This window comes from Lagopus leucura, unplaced genomic scaffold (assembly GCF_019238085.1).
Source record: "Lagopus leucura isolate 7727_CA_CO unplaced genomic scaffold, USGS_WTPT01 Super-Scaffold_100004, whole genome shotgun sequence".
Taxonomy (NCBI): Eukaryota; Metazoa; Chordata; class Aves; order Galliformes; family Phasianidae; genus Lagopus; species Lagopus leucura.
The window spans coordinates 31341424-31363513 of NW_024962264.1; the positions used below are offsets into that span (position 1 = coordinate 31341424).

Below are 22090 nucleotides of genomic sequence, written 5' to 3' on the forward strand. Positions count from 1 at the left end.
TAATGTCCATTCTCATACATTTTCTTTTAAAATCAAAATACAGCAAAGCCACTCCAACTGTGTTCTGCCACTAATTGCATAATTTTACTCCACACTGAGGCCATTTGTCTCTGCGCCCAGACACTGACCTGAAACAAGGCTTTGACTTAACACTTTTTAAGTAGCCTAAGTATTTAATTCTTCCTTGTTACAGTACTTATACATAAGCAGTGTGAAATTAACTGATGCATGTGACTTACCAACCCTTTATCTTGCCCAGTACCAACACCAAGAAGTGCAAAGTTTTTCAGCATTTCACAGCCTATTGCTCCGCAGCCAACCTGAAGAGAATGAAATTTTCAGAGAAGTCTTTGCAAGTGAGATCAGTAAATTAAAGTAACACCGACAATTCAGAAATCTTCTGGAGAGTATTATGAATGACTTGAACTCCATGAAATTCAACACACATAAGCACAGACTCCTCAGTTGGAGCACGTGTAAGTACAGCACTGCCTGTGGAGGAAGTATTGCTGTTGAGATGGGCTCTTGATGAACAGTAAACTAAACACGAGACAATAGTATAACCAATCAGTAATTAAGTCAAACTTCATACTGAATAATATTAAAAAAAGAGTACAGCCACTGGATTGAGGAAGTGATTAGTTTCCTTTCCTCAGCAGTCACTAGACTATATCTAGAATAGAGGATTCAGCTCTGCGCCCTTCACACAAAAAGAAAAAAAAAAGATTAGGTATGTCCAACTTGGGGGCTGGAACACCTGCCCTAAAAAAGAAGATAAGGATCTATACGTCCATTAGCTGGAAAAGAGAAAGTTTGAGAGGGACATACTAGTGGCTGATTAGGAAATGGTTCCTGCCAAGGCAAAGCCAGTTTCTTTTTATAAGTGTACAGTAGTAGAATGATAGATAATGGACAAAAATTGAGAAGACAAAGTTCTAACCTGGCATAAAGAAATACTTTCCTTTGTAAGATTAAATAGGCATTGAAACTGCTTGACCAGAGATGAGATGGACAACCTTTGTACTTACAGATTTTCAAGACTCAACTGCATTCTCAGCTATGAGGCTAGCTCTAGAAGTCAAGCATTACATAGAACACTATGTGCCATGCAGCTTAGGACTTGTCTATCGCATGAATGTTTATGACAATTTTAGACCACTTACTCTGTTTTAACGTACATAATGAAGTCTGACCTCTTACCTTCAAGACAGGTGATGTCAGTTGTGCTAGTGGAGTATTAGCAAAAGCCTTAAGCGTCAGTTGTACTCACCAAGAAAACATTCAAATCATGCAGCTTCTGGCATAGAGATTCTCCAATACAGGCCCTCAAGGCATCATATCTATCTCCCCTAAAGAGAGGCAGGAAACAAAAACAGAAGAGTAGGAAGTTATTTTTTTCCATGGGAGTATCGTCATTATGAAATTCTGTTTTGATGCAAATAAAGAGACGGAGTCCCCTATAATCCCCATTCCTCCCATTCTCAAATAGGACACACACTTTTAAGCCCAAACTTCTCTCCCTCCATAAAGCAACACTAAACTAACTTTAGAAGACATCTGTGTTTACTTGAGAACAGTACACAAAAAAAGCAGACTGTATTTATATTTACCGTGGAAGAAATTCTTCAGAGCCCATCTTTTCTAGAGGAGTAACAATGTCTAACATATCTATATATAACTGTGAAAACAAAAAGAATTGTGAAAAACTTCAGTTTGTTAAGAAGTAAGCATTTCAGTGTACAGCCAAGCCTAGAAATTTTGTTATAGCTCATTATAGTTTACCACACAATTTTCGCAGACAGGAATGCCTGGAAGTCACTGAAATCCGAACCACAGCCTTTTTACTTGGACTGTGATGTCTGTAAGCATAGGATTGTGTGATCCTCTGAATGGGACCGTGATGCTTTCAACTTTATTCTGACGTTTGCCCTATGAGTCCTGAAAGCACTGCTCTCGTATACAGTAGTGGCATTTGGGAATGCCACACTGAGTACGACGTCTGAATCCTAAATAGAAAAGTTTTAGTTAAAACTGCCTGCTCATCTATACTATGCACAAAACCACCATATTTTTCCTAAGTTCAGCCTCAAGTCTTTTTACCCCCCATTAAAGAAGTTGTTCAACACTCGCAACACAACCCCATGTTTGTCACATCACTGTTAAAATAAAGGTACTGCAGGAAAAAGGCCTTACCCATTGCTGCAATGGAGAAAATTTTCCTGTTACTGCTTTCAGGACCTCCTGGCTAGCCACACCACCCACTGCTGCTGCCAGAGGAGCTAAAAATCCCCGAGCAGTTCTGGACAGCCACTTCACTATATCTCCATTTACCTGAGGCTTAAAAATAGAACAAAACAATAATGTGTATGTATCCATTCAACTGATCAAGTCACCACTTCAGTGTCAAAACTATTGGTCTATAGCAAAACAAAGAAATTACCTCACTCTGACTATGGTTTCCAGCAAAGGCAGACTCACTACACATCCTGATCTTACAACAAGCAGCTACCTAAAAACTAAATACAGCCACATGAATTCATCTTTCATTTTAGGCAACCGTGTGGCTGGACTAGTGCTGATATACCATAATAACTTCTTGCACGGCCTTCAGAAAATCACCAAATTGATCTAAAGATGCATACAGAGATCAGAACAAGGGCCAAGAACTAAAGCATAACCTTCAGACAACTGAGTATATTAGAAATTACTCATGATACTCATTTGCTACTCACTTTGTTTTCCAGGGTTTCACTTATTGACATGGCTATTTTCAGCATTTCCTCAGCATCTTGATTGCATCTGGACACAAGAGTGAAAACAAGAGTGGTCACTCAAGTATTCTTAAGTTTTACATTTAGAGGGAATGTAAAAATGTCATCAACTGAGAAAGAATCACTGGATACAGGAGAAAGATTTTGGAGATTTGCATTGGCTTCAATATTGAGCATTAAAGAAGCTAACGTTGATAACATTGGTAACATTTTTCACCTACATTTCAGCTTTTAATTTCTATGTCATCTAAGTACCAGATAGACAAGGAACCCCTCTGCACATCAAGCCACAGTAGAGATCTCCCTGTTTCAAGGCTTAGCAAACACAACACTGCTGCATTACCCAATGTTTGGCATGCGACCAAAGTTCTCCTCAAAGTGGTTCAATGCGAGCATGGCAACGTGGATTTGCAAAGGTGCCTGTTAAGACAACAACAGCTGTTGATGTATCACATACTCAAATTGAAGGAGATAAAACCAACAGTTTATACAAACGATTCAGCTCCAAAAATGTTAAAGTAGCATTAAGAAGCCAACTTGAAACATCTTCTGCTAGTGGTTTTACAAAATGGGTTTTGGTTTATGAAATACTGCTCAGGAGTACTGCAATACCCCTTGTATTTGTTGAATACCCACGTCACCCACATCCAACTAGAGTCCTCAAAAAGAATTTAGTGCTGAAATCATCAAAAACAGTAATCTTCACTTAATTAGACATTAGAATGCACTGCATTATGCCAAGTCTCAGTACCAAAGCCCAGCATTAATGGCCAACATCAGAAAATCTGAGCAGACAAGTTAGATCTTACATTATCAAAGAAATCACTAGATCAACGTTTTTTTAGTTACTCATCTTAATGAGTACATGGCTGACTTTTTAAATATTATTTCAATTAAACTGTGTTGGAGGCAGAAACAGGTAGCTTCCTCTTGGATTTTAAATACCTCTGAATCATTTTACAGAGGAAAAAGAAATTGTTCTCACACTTATCTGCAGTTAATTTTTTTTTCTATACTGCCCTGGCTTTGAACTCATTTTATTTTTTTAATCAAACAAAGCTCATTAAAGAAAAAACACTTTCTTTTAAGCATTTATACCATCATCCATTAGAGAGTGTATGGGAACTGCTGAGTCACGGCCTGAACCTCTGATTAATCACCTGAGGTGAGCCTTGAGTCAGCCAGAGGAGCACAGGTGAAGGCAATTCACCTGTGCTGCCAGAAGGGGTGGAGCCAGGCTGCACCCCTCCTGGACCTATTTAAGAGCTGGCTACCAGTGGGGAAGGATCTCTTCTGGAGATCCTCCTCTTTTGGTATCTTCTAGTGAGCTCAACCCAAGGGTAAGCTCTTCTACTTATTCTCTTTTGCGATCCTTGTTTGCTTTTGCCTTACTCTTTTGATTATATTGCAATTATAACATCTTGGTTATACAGAGAGTTACCAAAAACTGATATTTTACACAGCAGATTTACAGAGAGATGGTTGAGCTATAAATTTATAATACAATTTGTGCAATTAGTGAATAAGTTCCTCCAGAAACCTAACTCACAATGCATGCTCTGTTTGAGCACATAATCTGATGTCCTACTCCCATTTCATCTTCTAAACTCACATTTAACAACTGTAGAAGTTAGAAATGGTTACTATTACACCTAAAAAGCTGCAGATTATATTCTATGTAGTTTCAAGGTTACAACACTGACACTCAAATTCCCATACATTAATTACCTCAGGCTTGATAAAATCTGCAATTAGGCACATTGGATTTGTTAGCTGCTTCTCCAACCGTTCCTGGAAAAACAGAATTCATTAAAGCAACACAGTCACTTCACACAACAGTTACTGCTTCTTGAGAAAACCAATGCTCTCCCTGAAGAGACTAAGAAGTGATTATCTTTTCTTCATAGCATTTATACTTACTCCCTTCATAAATACAACTAGAAAAGATGCATAAAACAAAACTGAAAGTTTTGTCAGTCAAAAGTGCAATGGATGTTTCACATCACAGTAGCAAAACCCATTTCTCCAACTGCTCTGAGGTCACTTATTGGATATTTTATAAGCAACTGGTTGTGTGCATGTACATCTTTGCAACTCACCAAAACCTGAAAGCCACTGCTTTGCAGAGACAGGATACATCCCCTGAGCTGCTCATTCTCATATCAGCTGCAGCTGGTCCTCACTTCCAGCTTCCTTGCAGGATATTTAAGTGCAATTAGCTTCAACTTTCTGTGGGCCCAAAGTGGCACACAGCACCATATAGCTTCCAATCCTTTTCACACATACTCATCAATTTTTCTCAGAAGGCTGCCAAGAAACCATATATTTGTGGGCTTTTATGGGCTCCCTACCATATAAGAATGGGCTGCCCATATATTTTTTTTCCTATACTAGTTAACTTTGAGTTTAAAGTATTTCTTACTCTCTGTGATTTATTGTCACCATCCTCCCCAAGTTAAATGTAAACACGAATCAAGTGTAACCAAATCACCTCCTAAACTCTGCTTTCAATGCTTACACTGCTAACACTGAAGAACCTGGCTTTGACAAACACACTTACAAAGTAAAACATCTTGGGTGTCTTCACTTGGACAGCTATGCCACCATGCAAATAAGGCTCCATGTCTGATGTATTTCCGATGCTGAAGGAGTATGGTGACACCACTGAAAAGAGGAAAGAACACTGTGGCAGTGACAGACAACACGTGCTACAATTCTACACAGGACAAAACAGGCTTTCTACACCTCCAAAGCTTTTTATGTTCTAATCTTTTAGTAGGTAGCCTTGCTTTGAAATCATCAACACAGCTGACTCTCCTTAACTAATGGGATTGTCCCTCCCTGCCAAAATATTAGTCTCACATGATCTATTACGAAATAAACCTTTTAGAGTAGTTTTAATAACAATTCTGATGACCACAGCTCTGTAACAAAAAGAAATCACTCTCACTTCTATTTGGACTGTGCACAGCAGCATCCAGTGTACTACTCAGAGTAAGATTTTAGAGAAGACTAGAACAAAAATAATAAAGAAACAAGCTCCAGCTGCCAAGTAAAGCAAATGAAATCTTTCCTCTCAGACCACCTGGAGCATTATTCAGATAAAGGAAGCTGACCAAAACATTTTGGTAATTCATGGGACATGAAGACTGAAATCAAAAACTGGGTCATAATTAACAGGAAAGAACTGAACATAGCACCAGAATTGGCTAAACAAATAAGTCCGGAGAAAACCAGACTCAAGCACCCCTCAAAGGGACAGCTTTCATCTCAGACCACAAAGTAAAAACAACTGAAAGTCTCCTATGTCTGCTCTCCCTTCTTCTCCCCACTCCCCTCAAGTAGATGGCTCCCCAGCATGCAAAGGGAACTGAGTACCAGACCTAGAGACCTCCACGACAGAAACAAAAGCAGGGTAAACTGAAATTCATGAGAATTGCTTCAAAAGCATGCTCAGAAACAGAGTGATAGCGATGTATCCCTCTACGCTTCAACTGTAACACACGGAACTACCAGGCGAACAGTGACATACACAGCAGCATTAATGTAGTCCAGAACAGTGACAGAAGCACAGGCTTTACACAATTCCCAAAACAAACAAACAAACAGTTGTGTCATCAAACTGGTCACAGTAACCTCAGAAGCTGCCAGCTACCTTCCACTAGCTGGGAGTTTCTACTGCTCCTTAAACAGCAAGACAAGTTTAGAAAAGCTTTACTAAACAGAAAAGAAATTAAGACTACACAAGGAAGTCCTCCATATCAGAAGACAATTTTTCTTGTGAGCTTACTGTAGATTCTGCACAATCCAGCACTCTTCTGGCTGTAACAGCACAGTGAGCTCACAAAAAGCCCAAGACATACACTGCAACCAGCAACGCTCTACCTGTTATCTGGTGCGTGGTGCCATTTAAACACGACATCCCATTTACTTCCCGAAAGGTTAAGAACTGTCCTGTTTCAAGCCTGTGTGGATGATTTTCAAGGCAAGTGACGATACCAGGATTTGACTGAAAGCAAAAGCAGCAAAGTTAGCAAAGAGAAAAGACGTCACACATTATCAAAAGGTTTTTCTGACTAGTGAAACTGCAGTTACTAATACTTCCAGCACCGCAGTTCTGCCATACCAAAGGAGCCATCTATGACAATTTTTTCCAATGCAGAGAGTGGAAATAGGGCGCAACTAAGCTCACTGTGGCATGCAACCTGGACAAGCCATGACATGCAACTCTCTATGGCTTATGTAATTAATGAGAATAATCAAGTCAGTCAAAGAACTGGCTACCAAATCATTATGTCATGAACTTCAGATCAAATATTATTTGTTATACAGCCCCTTCTAGTTTGATACTGTTACATCTGGACCGGACAGAAGACTTGCAAATGGATGAACAATGTTCTAGTCTGGACTTTCCAACATAATTGAGAGGAGCGAATTTTACACTATAAAATACAAGATCAACTGGATAGCCTCTCTAATATTTTCCAGTGGAAGTGTTAGCAGTAACATCTCTTCATCACTTTAGCTTTCAGAAGCTAAAACGATCAAACACACATCTTCTCAACATGGGCTCTCAATCCCTTTTATCATCCCAGTAGTCCTCCTCTACATGTGCTGCAGTTTCTCACTAAGAAGTGGCTAATTTCAGGAGTATTTCAGGGCTTCTTTTGAAGACTTAACCTATTCCCACACCAAGGCTACATCCTCTTCTCTCCACATTTTATCTCCTTCTTTCTCTAAAAAAGCCTGAACATTATGATGCTGCATTTTAAGTAACATCCAGGAGGCATCAGTATGCTCTGTGGTATTAGCACTTATCACTGACTGTTTTTGAGAGATATTACAAACATGGAGCTTGCTCTGCCTCTGCTATGCAGTTTTCAATTCCTTAGCAGGCTAATAAACACACTGGAACACACTGTTGGCCATGAAGCCAGTAATGACTTATAATAAAGCAAGGTTATGGTAGCACAATTACATCTATCCCTTACTTGCGTAATATTTGAAATGAAGATCTCCTTTGGCTCCTCTCCTGTTGTATCCAACACCTCAAATTCATCACCAAAGTCGCAAAACAGACGTGAACATATGCCATATACATCTGCACTGATGAACTACAAAACAGCAAAAATTGTGAGCATCTCAGAAACAGCTTATGCCAAAGGAATGAATTCTTACAACCAACTTTGTCCTAAGCTAGCAGAGGGGACTTCTGCTCTGAAAATCTGGTAAAAATCTGTCACAAACACCCGGGTCATTGACTACACAGCACAGTATTGAAGACAGACTTGGAATACCTCATTAGCATTTCAGAACCTCTGCAAAAAAACCAGGAGTCACAGCAATAACAAGTGAAATACTGCCATTTCTACGACAGTCAGATTTAGTCTCACCCTGTTCTCTTTGAACAAGAATTATGTGCTAATGGTTACAACTATTTCTTTACTATGAGATTTTTTTTTTCTTTTTTTTTTTTTTTTTTTTTTCTAACTTATTTCTAAAGAACAAACCTATGGTTACCCAAATAACATCAAACATATGCACAGAACAGTAGCAGCAAACTCCCCAAAATCACACTGCTCCATCAACACGGTATCTGCAGAAAACTATATACCTCACAACATGCTTTCTCCATTTCTGGAAAGAGCATGTTGCAGAATGATCACTGTATGGATTAATGACCCGTTTAATTTTTCTATTACCTTAATGGGTGGCTGCTGAGCATGACAGAAGTCATTAATCTTCTTCTGCAGCGACAGGCTTACTTCAGTCAATATGACACACTGCGAGAAAGAATACAAATAAAGCTAAAACACCAAAAAACAATCAATGCTTCAAGGATGGAAAAAGTACTAGTAAGTTAGTAACTAGTAAGTTAGGAATTCTGAACCTCTAAGACTCCTTTCCTCCTCCCCTTGCTTAACACACAAAGAGGTCTCACGTCAAGTTTTCTCATTAGAACAGGTGGGTTACCACTCCAATAGCTGGGGAAATAAGAGGAACAGGGCCAGGAACAGCAAATTCTCACTTTTTTACTGCAGCTGTGAAACAAAACCTAATTACAGTACTCTAGAAAATTATACGTCATTTCTGAAAAAAAACAAAACGTAGCTCTTGATTTATAAGATTAGAATTAGCAAATAATAGTACTGATATATTCTAACACTAACCAGTGCATACCAAGAAGCCACTCCTTCGCATAGCTGAGACACTCAGAAATTTGCTTAGCTTGGGTATTATCAACAGCCAAAAAGTATGAGATTCCAACTCATCCTGACTCAAGCACACAGGCAGCAGACAGCTGGCTGAACAACTGAAAAAATCCTCATTCCACTAGAGTAGCTCACATTCTGCTAATTAGGTACATACATATATAAGTAACCTAATTGAACAGAAAGCGTTTCTGCTGCACAAAATACAATGCACAAAACAATGGTAGAACATACTGCAATATAACTGAAAAAAAAGTCACAGTTTTATTTTGCAAATAAGAAAAACATTCTATCTCAAATCTCAAGGAACTACTTATTGTCACAGAAAATTCCATAATTGATGTGAACTGCTAGGAACAGAAACAGTTCCAGTCTTGAAAAAACAAGCAGGATCATTTAATTAGTCCAAACACATCTTTCCTTCAATCATCTCAGAATATACTTGAAAATTTGTTTCAATTTCATTTACTTACATAAAAAAGATCAAGTTGTTTGCTTTGTTGAAGAGTGACATACCTGATATTGCTTTAGGAAAGACAGATCTATGCTTTCATCTAGTGGCACAGTTGATGCTGCTACATGCACATATGGATTAAGTTCTGCAATGTGATGAAGAGTGGCCTCAGCCCTGAAAGAACAAAAATAGTTTTTTTTTATGCATTTAACAAAATGAATTTTCTAAACTGGACTTCATATTACACACGCCCTACAAGAGCTCCTAGCGACAATCTTATTTCTTCACATTTAAATTCCTAGCAGGTCAGAGGAAAAAAGCTGTATCCAATGGACAGTAGTACATGCTGATGTTCTGACATCATGGCCATCTTCTGGTCTTGCAAAGATGGATGAGAAAGTCTAAGGAAGAAACGCACCCTGGCCCTCACTACTAAATTTAAGAAGTGAGATAGTCAACTTACATTCACCCCAGAGACTTGACCAACCTGTTCCTCTGACTGATTATGTCATCTTCGTGGATGAAGAAGTTGGTCCCTAAATCCCACTTTGTGCATTGCTTGGTGTCATGGACTGTAAGAGCCTAAGAAAGAATAAAATAACCCACACCTACTGCGTTAGCACACAGAAGAATGGATTAAGCCTCGTATAAATTGCTGTAAAGACTAGCATCACAGAAGGTCTGGTTGTAACGTATAGAGGAATGAGCTCCTCCAATCTCTTTGCCAAAAGACCTCTTCCTATTTGAGAGAGAGGAATGGATCTGGAAGACAAATTTCATTAAACATTTTCCTCCCAGCTTGCAGAGGTGAGAACATTTAAATACTGAGGATGATTTCTGCCACACCGCAATTAAAATGCAAAACTGCAATCTGTAATTGAACAAGCTCCCAAACTTATTATGGTTTTTTAGTGATTGGAAGAAACAATGTTAAAAGGCTTCTCTAATAACATTAATCCCAGCAACAAAAAAAGCAGTTGTCAGATTAAAACATGCAACTGTTTTAGATTCTGTATAAATGGATTCTGACAGGTGACAGAATAGGGCAACATTTTGAAGAGATTGGCTTTTGCATTTATACTACTCGCCATTTATGAGAGATGGCTTTGAAAAAAAAAAAAAAGCATTCAATACCTGATCAGCAGTTGTCTGAAATATTTCATGTGAACTACTTCAGAATGCTTCTACTGAGGATCTAAGAAGGTATGAAAACTCAGATTTCACAGTAATGCAAGACTCACACCATACCACTACGACATTCTGAAGTTTTTGTAGCCAGATCCTCATAAGTTTTGCAATCTTCCCACAGAAAAGCAGTTTCAGAAACTTAGGATTAGCTAGTTCTGTGGTGCTGCCCCTTTCCCTCCCGCTCACCGAAGAACAGAACTATTTTACATACCTTTACGCCAGCCAGAATTATATTTTTGGCTAAAAAATAATAATAAAAAAAAAATAAAAAAAGAGGCTGTTACAGATTTCTCACAAAGCTCTAAGCGAAAAGCTACGTGGGTGGACAGTAGCAGTATGCCATTCCTAAGAACTTCACAGCTTAAGGGTTTGTTTTCTTTCATGTTTAGTTTAAGCACTCTACCAACACTGAAATCAGAACAAGAGCAAAGTTAGAAAGACTCCTCTACGTTTGTCATTCATCAGCTGTTCATCCCACAAATGCGATTACAGAGATGCTAATGAAAATAAACAGCAAAACCTCACGTACGCATTCTGGCATTTGGTGAAGAGTTCTACTGAAGGCAACTTAAAGGGTAATAATCTAGGTACGGACAAGACTTGTCATGGCTGTTTTTTAAAGAGTAAATGAATGGTTTTTGGGCCCTCTTGCACTGGGACAATTATACCAGTTTTAACCAAATTGCATCTGTTCCCCTTCCCCTCACATCCCCATTTTCTGTAAAGCGATAATTCAGTCTATAGTTGTTCCTATATTAGGTTTATTGATAATGAAACCTGAAGGAATAATTCAGATTACACACTCTCAATTTCCACCCACACATGAGATTTTGGGTAAAGCTACGTGCACTACAAGCATATTTTCAAGTAAAATTTAAAACTTTGTTCTACTGGAAAGCTTTTTAGACAGAAGCCCTCAATCTTTCTGTCATCTATGCTACTTACACATGCTGAACATATATTCACTCAGATACCTCACACATTCTTATTACATCTAAAATAAGCTTTAAAAGCAAGCTGGGACTGTGTTTATGTATGCTTGTGTCTGCTTACACAAATGATAACCAAACTTACCAATCTCCACACCAAGACCACCTACACCACTCAGGAACACATGGGACTGAGCCATCTTCTGCATTGCTGTGTCTCCAAGAACATACCTCTGCCGACTACATCAAAGATAAATTCAAATTAAAACAAGACACAAACAAAATCAAGAGCAAGCTAAAATGCTTTTAGTTTCCATGGCTATTTCTTTCCTCCTAGTGTCCCAATCAGCTTTTAATCTGCAGTACTACCTTCTGCAGATGAACATGCATCAGCAGTGACAGGTGCACAGCTATATTTACCAGTTTTCCAATCAACAAGAACTAAGAATGCAACATGCATAGTCTGAACTGTACACTGGTTTAGGAAGTAAATGCTTACCGAGAGCATTACCAATACAAATAGCAAAATGCATATAGCAGAGTGCTTTTCAATTCCATGTTTTAGAGAAAAAAAATATTTTTTTTTGTTATAAATCAGTGCAATTTTTTTTTAAGGACAGTATAAAATTACTTCAGAACTAATTCTTGAAGAGACAAGCAAACTACAGAATTCCTTCACTATCAGAAATCTTCACATCAGGGACTGCAGCAGCTTTTGTGATCGAACCCAGAACTCTGAAACACTGGTTGTTTCCAGCTGCACAACTAAATTACAACTATTTTAAGCACCATCTCCTAATGGGAAATGATTTTTGTGAAACTCATCAAAGGCAAGCAGCTTGGCTGGTGTCACATTTATTCAGCACACAAAAGATCAAAAGATAAGATTCTTGTTTTTGTTTGTTTACTTGATTTTGTTGTTTGTTTGTTTCTTTTTAAAGAAGCTTCTCATTCCACCATGTTTTTCTAGAGATACTGTTTGTTCCAAATACTGTAAACTTTTGTCACACCAAATGATCAAGTTACTCCCAGCTAACAAATTAAAAAATAAAAATAAACAGAAACAAAGAAAAGAAAGCCAAACCTAAAATCCAGGCCTAACTCAACAACTTCACATCTGGACAGAAAACAGATGTTATGACACTGGAAAAATGAACAGTTTCACAGGAAAATGGTTTACATCTTCAAACCATAGTTTGTGTAAGAACTGGTTAAGAAGCTTGGCAGGAAGTGGATTCATTTTGATAAGCTGGATGTTTTTTCCTTCCACTTTCAAACCAAAGGAGGAAGCAGCACAAGTAGGCATACCTTGACCCAACAGGCAGTAGGTACTGCTTTCAAGCCCTGTCTTTCAAATTAACGTGTGTAGATCTAAGAGCTGCTGAAACATCAAGAATGACACTTAGAAATCAGATACTCTCACCTATACAAAGCATCGTCGATTTCCATAGAGTCTGCTGCCATGACGCAGTGCGACTGATTTGCACTAAACTGGTTACAAAATAAAGAATATAGTTAAAACAGATTTCAGCTTCCCTGACACTTCCATTTATCCTGCTGAAAAACTGAGCAAAAAAGTCACATTAAGACGTGAATGCATTTAACTAAGAAATCAAATTAAACAGTTCAAAGAGTTAAGAACAGAGTACGCACGCTATTAGTACCTTCTCATTTTAAAGTTATCAGTAAGCACCAAGATTACGAAGAAGCGCTGCCACTGGATAGGTTGACGTGCAAATTCATGAAGCATTCTTTTTATTTTTTATTTTACTTTTTTATGATGAGGTTGGACAGTGCCCTGTGCAATCTGATCTAGTTTCTCACTTAGCAGCTGGCGACCCTGCCCATGGGTTCTTTGAGGTCCCTTCCAACCCAAGCCATTCTATGATTCTTTTGTTACACACGCTAGCAATTTGTCCCTTCTGGATCTGGCAGGAATTGCCACTAAACACAGGAGAAGTAAAACAGCCTCCAAGTTTGACCCAGAGCATCAGCATCTATCACAGCTAAAAAAGAACGTATGTAAGATCCCCACAAACAGCCCCAGAAAACAATTTAGACATAGACATAGATAATCCCTTCTCCGAAGAGAGGAGACAGCAGTATGTTGGAGAGTAGGCCACAAACCTGACCAGTTAAGTTGCTCCACAGTGTGGATACTAGATCTAACACACTAGCCAACACAGAAGGCAATTAGCATGCAGCACCTTCCATCATTAACCACTTCTGCAGTGCTCCTATGCACTTACACAGCAAGCACTGAATATAAGAAATATCAACGTTAATAGATTATCTTAGAAAACAGCTCTCAATACAGAAAGTATCAGACCACATCTGAGAGTCCAGTACTTGAGTCTCTGCTCAGCTAAAAGCCTTAACTTTTCCTCTCTGACTGGAAATCCAGACTGAAAGTCTCCTCAGGTTACACCAACACCACCTCATAATGGCCCAACACAACCATCTCGGAGCTGCTCAGCTCCTCCACTGCACGTTCACTTTGGGACTGCCCAAAACAAAATGGTTTTGGTACAAAGGTGGGGAAGCTGATGCACCCTGAGGTACAACACACCCATCTTCCTCCCTTACTGCCCTCCAGCTGGTTCTGCTGCAGCAGCATGCTTGCTGACAGCCATCACACGTGCTCTCCTCCCCAATAGCTACTTGTAAATAATGAGGACGTGCAATGAACACACAAAGTTTGCCATTTGAATTACAAAAACACATCTGAGAAAGGCATTTTTAATACATATTTATCTACTATCAGTTCTCTTTCCGCATTCTTTGTTACAGCACAGAGCTGCTACCTGCATGCCAACTGCGTTTGGCAAAACAGACTTAGTTATTCCAAAAGAGAACTTAACAGTATTTTGGTCAAGCAGCTCTAGGACGAAATTCTGCTCATGTATTTCAGCATCCAAGCTGTATTTCTCATTTTATCTCAGCCCATTTGAACCTCTCTCAAAGAAGGACCTGCTTAGGGGTCCTCACCAAGTGCTCAACACTTAATACATACACTTCCATTTCTTCTCACTCTCAGCTGCTTGCAGAACACAGATCAGAGACAAACTAAGAAGCTACATCTGGGAAAGGAGGAGATGCTCTGAGAAAGGGCAAAAGCTCACGAGTCGTGGATTCGGTTTGGTTTCACGGTGCTTCTTACCTCGAAGTTACCACAGGCTCAGCTAACTACTTGCTGCTCAGCAGGCCGGGACAGCAGGGAGGCCTGACCGCATCCCACCTAACCAGGGCTTCCGGAGGCAGATCCCGGTCGAGGCAGACTCCCTGTTTGGTCAGCGGAAAGAGGGAACGCTCACACCCGCTCCTACCAACCCCGCGGGCCAACGCCGCCGCTGAAGGGTATCGACACAAAGCCAAAAGGCATTCAAACAAACCCGTCCCACCCCGCGGCCCGCCGCTCTGCGGGCATCCCCGCGGCCGCCCCTCTCCACGAGGGGTTGCTGCCAGAACCCCCGGGTGCCGGGACATTCCCTCGGCTCAGGCCGCCCGCCCGCCTTCCCGCCCCGGGGCCCCACACGCCCCGACCCGCAGCCCGCCCTCACCGCGGCGGCCTGGCACTGCGAGCAGGCCTGCGTGCTGCCGGCGCGCCGAGGAGGAAAGGCAGGAAGCCGGGGCCGCTCCGCCTGCGCCGACATGAGGGGCCGGGCTATGGCCGCGCCGGTCGGCCCGCCTCCTGGTCCGCCCCGCCGCGACATGGCGGCCGCGAGATGGGGGTGCTGTGGTTTTCCTCCGGCTTCTGCTCTCACGCAGATGAGATTTGCAAGTGAAAATTTGCACCGTGAATTGCACGGTGATTTGCAAGTGAAAGCTTTTTTTTTTTTTTTTTTTTTTTAATTGCTTTTTTTTTTTTAATTTTTTTATTTTTTTAATATTCTGCAAGCACCGTGCTGTTAATAAATAAATAAAACTTAGTTACAAACAAACATCATGTTCGAGAGTTACCGGTTTACGTGACAGGTTATTTCTGAGCCCCACTCTCCAGAGGCTGTCTCCACGCGATGGAGGATAAGCCAGCAAGATGTGGCCTATCTCAAATGCAGACCAGATTTATTGAAGTGGAGGGTTGGTGAGAGAAATTTGGCATCCCTAGTGTATGTTGCATGGGCATCTAAAGGTACAAATTAGGCACAGAGCAATCACACAACAAACAAACAACAGTCCAAGCCAAAACAAGTGCTCATGGAAACCTCTGTAGGTTGGTTTTTTGTTTTGTTTTGTTTTTCATAGAATCACAGTCATTAAGGTTGGAAAAGACTTACATGATCATCAGTTCAACCATCAACCCATCCTCACCATGCCCACTGACCACGTCCCTCTGTACCACATCTACCCACTGCTCCAACACCTCACAGTGACTTCACCACCCCCCTGGGCAGCCTGTGCCACTGCCTTGCTGCTCTTTCTTTACTCAACCTGAACTTTCCCTAGACCATTCCCTCTCATCCTGTCGCTGTTATTTGCAAGAAGAGGCTGACCTCATCTTGCTACAACCTTTCAGGCAGTTGTGTAGAACCATGAGATCTTCCTTGAGCCTCATCTTCTCCTGACTGAAAAACCCTAGCTCCCTCAGCTGCTCCCCATAAGACTTGTGCTCCAAACCCCTCATAGTTTTGCTGCCCTTCTCTGGACACACTCCAGGGCCTCAATATCTTTTTTTGTAGCAAGGGACCCAAAACTGAACACAGTATTCAAGGCGCAGCCTGACCAGAGCTGAGTACAGGGAGACGATATTGGTATTCAGCCAGCACAGATCAACTAAAGCAAGTTGTGGTAACTATTGCAGTCTCTACAGAGCTCTGGTACCACTAACTCCACATCACCTTCCATTCGTACCACTTTCTCTGCCACCTCTCCTCTTCCGATTTCCTGGGTTTGGTTAAGACCCCAATACTAAGAGCCCTCCTACCAGGCTGGTGACATCTCCCTTCAAGTCCCCCTTCCTTCAAATCCCAAGTTTTGATCCTCTTTTTGCTTTCACATCTGCTACATTATTTTCAATTATATTAGAATTTCTACCTCATGTAACTGGTACATGACTGACCGGTATATGACTGACTTGATCCTTCCAAGTCTTCCCCAGTTATGGGACAGCTTTTGTGCTGAATTATTAAATATGACTAAGAGTGGCTGGACAACACTCATCATTCAAACACAGGCCTTGCTGTAGCAGGATCGCACTGAAAGTACTTGCCCACTAGACATGGGTTTCTTACAACACACAGAGAAGATACAGACAAACTTCCTAGACCACTAGAGGCCACTAGAAGCCTAAAATGGTGGACTGCAAGACAGGATAAACCGAAAAAGCAATGCAGGAAGAATGCAATTCATACTAGTAAGGCAATTGATATTTAAGGCTGGTATTTGCTTTTCATCTTTTTTGCAAAAGACCCGAAATCAGAGTATGCAAATGTATACAAAATCAGTTACATTATTTCAAAAGACTTCAAGAGCCACGCACAGACCTCATGAAATGAATTATATGGAGTTCCAGCTCTAAGGAGTGAAAAAAAAAAAAAACAAAAAAAAAAAAAGAAGTTTGAAGATGCAAAAAAAAAAATATATCAGCTCTAGTTTTGCCACTTTGATATTTTTTCTCAGTGATTTTTACCTTTAATTTGTGGTTTCTTTCCTTACAAGTGAGCATGCTTCTCTCTATATGTATTAAAGTTAAACTAACACTTATTGTTTTTAAGAATGTATCAACCAAATGTGTTATGAAAAATTAAAAAAAAAAAAAAGATCTGCTACATACCCTGTTTCTGTCCTGGTTATTGCACTCTTGAGATGCACATCACCTCAATATGCAGTCATTCCACACAAACCAGATTTTGTGTAGTAACACTGAAAAGCCCTTTTGCCTAAATGAAGAAACAGCAACAACCAGTTAATTCTTGCCCATCAGTTCAGCAGGAATAAAACAAAGACTCATTGTCAATGAAACTATAAATACAGGCATTCTAAGCCCAACTGCCAAATAAAACCAACAGGTTCTGTTTACCATAGCAGCCAAAGAAACAGGTTCCCAGACACATCAATTGGCAGCAGGTATACTCAGGAGCTCTCTTTTTTGACAGTACCAAATAAAAAACACACAGGTTTAGTGCTTATTTTCCAAGATTGCAAAAGTTGAAACAACTGGAGCCACTTCTTTCTTTTCACGCACAACCTCATCTTGTATATATATTATATATATATATACACACACACCTTGTATATTATCTTCTATGTATATATACATAGAATATGTAATATATCTATGTATATCATCTTGTATATATATATATATATATACACACACACCTAAGACCTTAGTTATAAAAAATAAAAATAATTAATCAGAAAACAAAATAATCCTCTGTATTTGTACCATATTAAAGTAAGCTATAGTTTTTGAGATTGGCAAAAGGTATCAGCATAAGGCTTTCAGTTTTCTGGCATTCTGAGGCCAATCATTGGTACTTTGCTATCAGAACAATCTTTCTGTGCTTAGGCCAGTGCATTATCGTAGATTCAATCTGTACACAGGTATTGAATGTCTCTTTAAAGCCAACGTTTGCAAAAGGAACTACAGCAGATAGCTGTAAAGCTCCCTTCCATCTGCTATGAAAATCTCAGCTGCTAACACTTTTTAAGTGTTAATTGTCTGAATTTCAGCTGCAATTTCTAATTCTTGATAAGAACTCCCTAGGGGAGATTGGGAGGATGCCTTTGCTTTTCTGACTTGATCAGTTAATAAATTAGCCACAAATCTCCGTATCATTTTCTCACTAGAAATGTGTTACACAATTCTCTTTAGCACACAGGCCTGTGCAGAAATACCCATAAATCCACATCAGAAGCATTATTTCAGTAGATTTCCAAACATCTTGCCATAAGCTATGGCTGACCACGGGCTCTTAAAACAATGAGGTGCTGTCAGGACATGTGATGTGGAAGTGCTTTGCTGGCACATTTTAAAGGCCCCCACCTTCACAGTGTGATGGGCTAAAGAATCTTCTCACTTAAAGCTGCTCTAAATAGTGTGACACCTTCCTAGAAACCACATTAACAACGTTCTTAAAATCCTGATGCAGATAAACAAAAGGTACCAATTACCCAAGGTAAATCCAAGCTAACATGCTTGAAAGCATTTCCAAAAGCAAAAGCCAGCTTTTCCATGCATGTGTATCTCTAACACAAACTGCAAGTTGCCAGATAAGTATTAATTGGGGTACATAATATCTTTTGGCTCTCAGCTCTTCTAATTTGTTAACAGGAACAGCAGAATTGGAGTTTCCACAAGCTTTACTTACATAAGGTATCCCAATGACTGCTTGATGTCACTCAACCAGACCTCCTCAGGCGATTAGGCCTTGTGCAATCAGGCTCTTATTTCCTTCCTATTTGTGCTTCAGGTTGCAAGTTAGCATTGGGCAAGCCTCAACCAACTTGGTTTGGATAACCAGAAGTTTGGAACATGCTTCTGGAAGCTGTAAATCTGCCTGGGTAATCTCAGGAGAATTGGTATGTCAGCTGCATAGAAGTCCCTACTGCCAAGAGCCAGGAAGGTCACGTTACAAGGATAGGATTTCACAAGGCAAGAAGCATGGTGGTTGTTTCCTGGATGAAGGTTCAGATTTACTCTCAAATTTACATAGCACTAAATGTATTGAAATTCCCATTATAGTATTTTAGTGTTTTAAAAAAATTAATGTCTCACTTCTGTTGCTGCAGAAATGTCTGTAAAGCTCCAGCTACTGTTAAAGGAAAATTCCTAGGATCAGGAATGAACAGAAAGAACTGAAGTTTCAGAATAGTCTCACAACAAACTAAAGACTAGTTTATTCTGAGTCAATCACACATTTCAACAGTTACTATTAAAGAAGAAAGGACAAAAAAGGAGCGTTTTTAAATACATTTAATGTTACGAAATATATTACCTTTATATCATTCAAATCCTTACTAAATCTTAACAATAATAAAAGGTTTTTAAAAATCTTTTTCCTTAATCACACAATAGTCTCTCTCTCTTTTTTTTAATTCTACCGCAGAAAACAGAATCTTCATAAATAAAACACTGACATGGAGTATAAGACAAACCCAGGCCAGACAGTTTGTTAAAAGTTTGTGAAGAAAAGTGCATCTGGCTGGCTCAGGACTCCCTGAGTAAGGTAGACATTCTCCTACACACCTCTTGGCTGTTTGGCCTCTCACAATAAAATCTGAAATAAAGGCTGCCTTTCTCATTTTAAAGGTATTAAATACATGTTACTTTCATTGTGAGGTAGGAACCAGTTTATACGGATTATAGATAACCTGGGCCTTGACCCCTTATTGCTGCCCCTCCATTTGGTAGACAAAATGATGGATTTAAGTGAAAAACAAAGCCTTACGTTCCTCTGAAAGTGAACTACAGTTTACTTTCAATTGCAATTCATCTGCTGATTATAAGGAAGGGCATTCAGCTACAAAACAATAAGAGGCACAAAAAACTAGGTGTAATTTCTTTTCCTCATTCTCCTACATTAGTGGGACCTGAACACTAGAAGAAAACAGTGTTCCCAAGTGACCTAATCCCAAACTCTACAGTTTGCATTCAGCCCAGAGTAAATTCTTAGTTTAAAAATAGCAGCAACTCAAAAGTGCATAAATTACAAACTTCATCAATAAATTAAGGAAACAGATTTGCTGCATCCAACTATCCTCCTAACTGTCCCAAGATCCTTTTCATTTTTAAATGAATATGGAAAATCAGAAGAAAGATACTATTATTTCAAAAGCAAAGCTAAACTAAAACCTTCAATTCTTTCTGAGACAAGGCATCTTCATTTTTGATGGTTGCTTGTTTTGTTGTTCTTGGTTTTTTTTAAACTAAAATTCAAAAGATATGGAAAAAAGACTGGAAGGAGCTGAAAAATAAGACGATCTCTCCCCCACCCCTTTAAGGCTTCAACATAGGTTTTTCCATCCATGTGTACATTTTCATTCAGGGTTTGACTTTTCAGGAAATGGTAAGCATCCTGTTCCCATGGATTCTGATTATTACAGAGCTTGCACAGAAGAAAGGCTGAGGAGAGACCCAATCCTGAGCAGAAGAGGAGGTGAGATGCTCTGGAGAGATTTTCAGTTGTTTTAAGTTTAGCTGCGGGGTTTGCAGCTTCTTTCACGTCTCGTACAGACTCCTTGAGTCCTGTATTCACAGCCTAAAAGCAGTCCTGTGGCCATTCAAAGACAGCAGAAGGAGACAGTACTGGATTGACATTTTGGTTCCGTATATTGAAGGCCTGGGCTGTAGGGAACAGCAATAGTCATGTCACTGGACTCCTTTCCAACAAAAATCTAGTAGATGTCATGCACAGAGGTAGGAAAAGTGCTTAATCTGCATATAAAGATAGCATTTACTCTGACGTTTCCATCTGGACTGTTCTTCAATATGAAATTGCTCTTCAGACTCATAAAACAGGATCACATTTATCCATGGCAGAAATTAATCCATCAGTGAAACAAGATGGTTTATCACTATTTATTTTCTTTGCAGTGAGATGACTTCTGTTGGTTGGCATGCCCTTGGAAAGCACACCATTTCTTGACTTGAAGTAAAAAGGCAGTTCCCAGATTATTTGTGGCAAGTACTTCTTTTTCCTTTGGCATAAATTTAAATGCTGGGTTGCATTCCAGTGAGCTTGTTTGTGGGCTCACACATGACAAATAAAGTTTGGTAGAGCTTGTGTTTCTGCATCATTAGCATGATGTGAGTTGAACAGTCTGTAGAGAAGGGCATTGCTCCAGAAGTAGCAGCACAGCATCACGACAAAGCACTTCTACAATAGCGTTTTTGAGTAACTTGAACTTCATATAATCTACCAAAAAATCTGTTTAAAAACGTGCTTTATAACAAGAACATCAAGCTTCTGTCTTGTCCCATTGAACTAACTGCAAGCACAGAAATCCTCCTCTTCCTTAGTTTGGACCTACCCTCAGTCCTGGCGGATCCGCTATTAGCTATGAAGACCACTGAGCAGGGTGAGTATGCAGGATCTCAGATGCAGTCTGTGCAGATGATGATCTCTAACAAGAATAATAATCAAGGGTTCACTTTCCTAGAAACACAGCTGTGACAATATTTGCTTCACTGGAAGAAGAAGGTTCAGCTTCCTCTATGCTTAGAGTGTGGACATCTTCAGACCTCAGCCATAGCTGAAAAAAATTTCTTATTTCCTGAAAAAATGTTTGTGTTTTTAAGGAGGTAAATTGCTAGCTTTTATATGTTAGTTGAATAACACCTGTTTATATTTTCTGATAAAAATGAGAACTCTTCAAAGCTGGAAGATGAGGAAGGCAATCTCATATGTTTAGTATAAATTCACAAGAGCTTAGGATCTCTGACAGCAAAGATAGTGCTTGCTGCAGGCAAAACTTGCTCTGACCATAACTAATAGGAATACACATATTAAAAAAAAAAATAACCTTTCACAAGTACAGACAATTATGAGTTACATGTAACCTATGTAATTAAATCCATTTTTGATTTTGGAA

General features: G+C 39.6%; 1 protein-coding gene across 1 annotated transcript in view; it reads right to left on the reverse strand.

Annotated features, from left to right (window-relative positions):
* UBA6 (ubiquitin like modifier activating enzyme 6) overlaps positions 1–15198 on the reverse strand; it is a 30599-nt gene extending 15401 nt beyond the window's left edge. The window contains exons 1-18 of the mRNA XM_042870484.1: positions 15115–15198; positions 14715–14836; positions 12978–13045; positions 11700–11794; positions 10837–10865; positions 9925–10019; positions 9500–9611; positions 8474–8554; positions 7763–7885; positions 6657–6780; positions 5332–5435; positions 4500–4562; positions 3115–3191; positions 2733–2799; positions 2194–2337; positions 1611–1678; positions 1271–1349; positions 240–320 (exon numbers count right to left, since the gene is read on the reverse strand). Of these exons, the coding sequence (XP_042726418.1) occupies positions 240–320; positions 1271–1349; positions 1611–1678; positions 2194–2337; positions 2733–2799; positions 3115–3191; positions 4500–4562; positions 5332–5435; positions 6657–6780; positions 7763–7885; positions 8474–8554; positions 9500–9611; positions 9925–10019; positions 10837–10865; positions 11700–11794; positions 12978–13018 (1383 nt within the window). The 5' untranslated portion in view covers positions 13019–13045; positions 14715–14836; positions 15115–15198. The remainder of the gene's footprint in view (positions 1–239; positions 321–1270; positions 1350–1610; positions 1679–2193; positions 2338–2732; positions 2800–3114; positions 3192–4499; positions 4563–5331; positions 5436–6656; positions 6781–7762; positions 7886–8473; positions 8555–9499; positions 9612–9924; positions 10020–10836; positions 10866–11699; positions 11795–12977; positions 13046–14714; positions 14837–15114) is intronic.
* Between the last annotated feature and the right edge of the window lie 6892 nt (positions 15199–22090).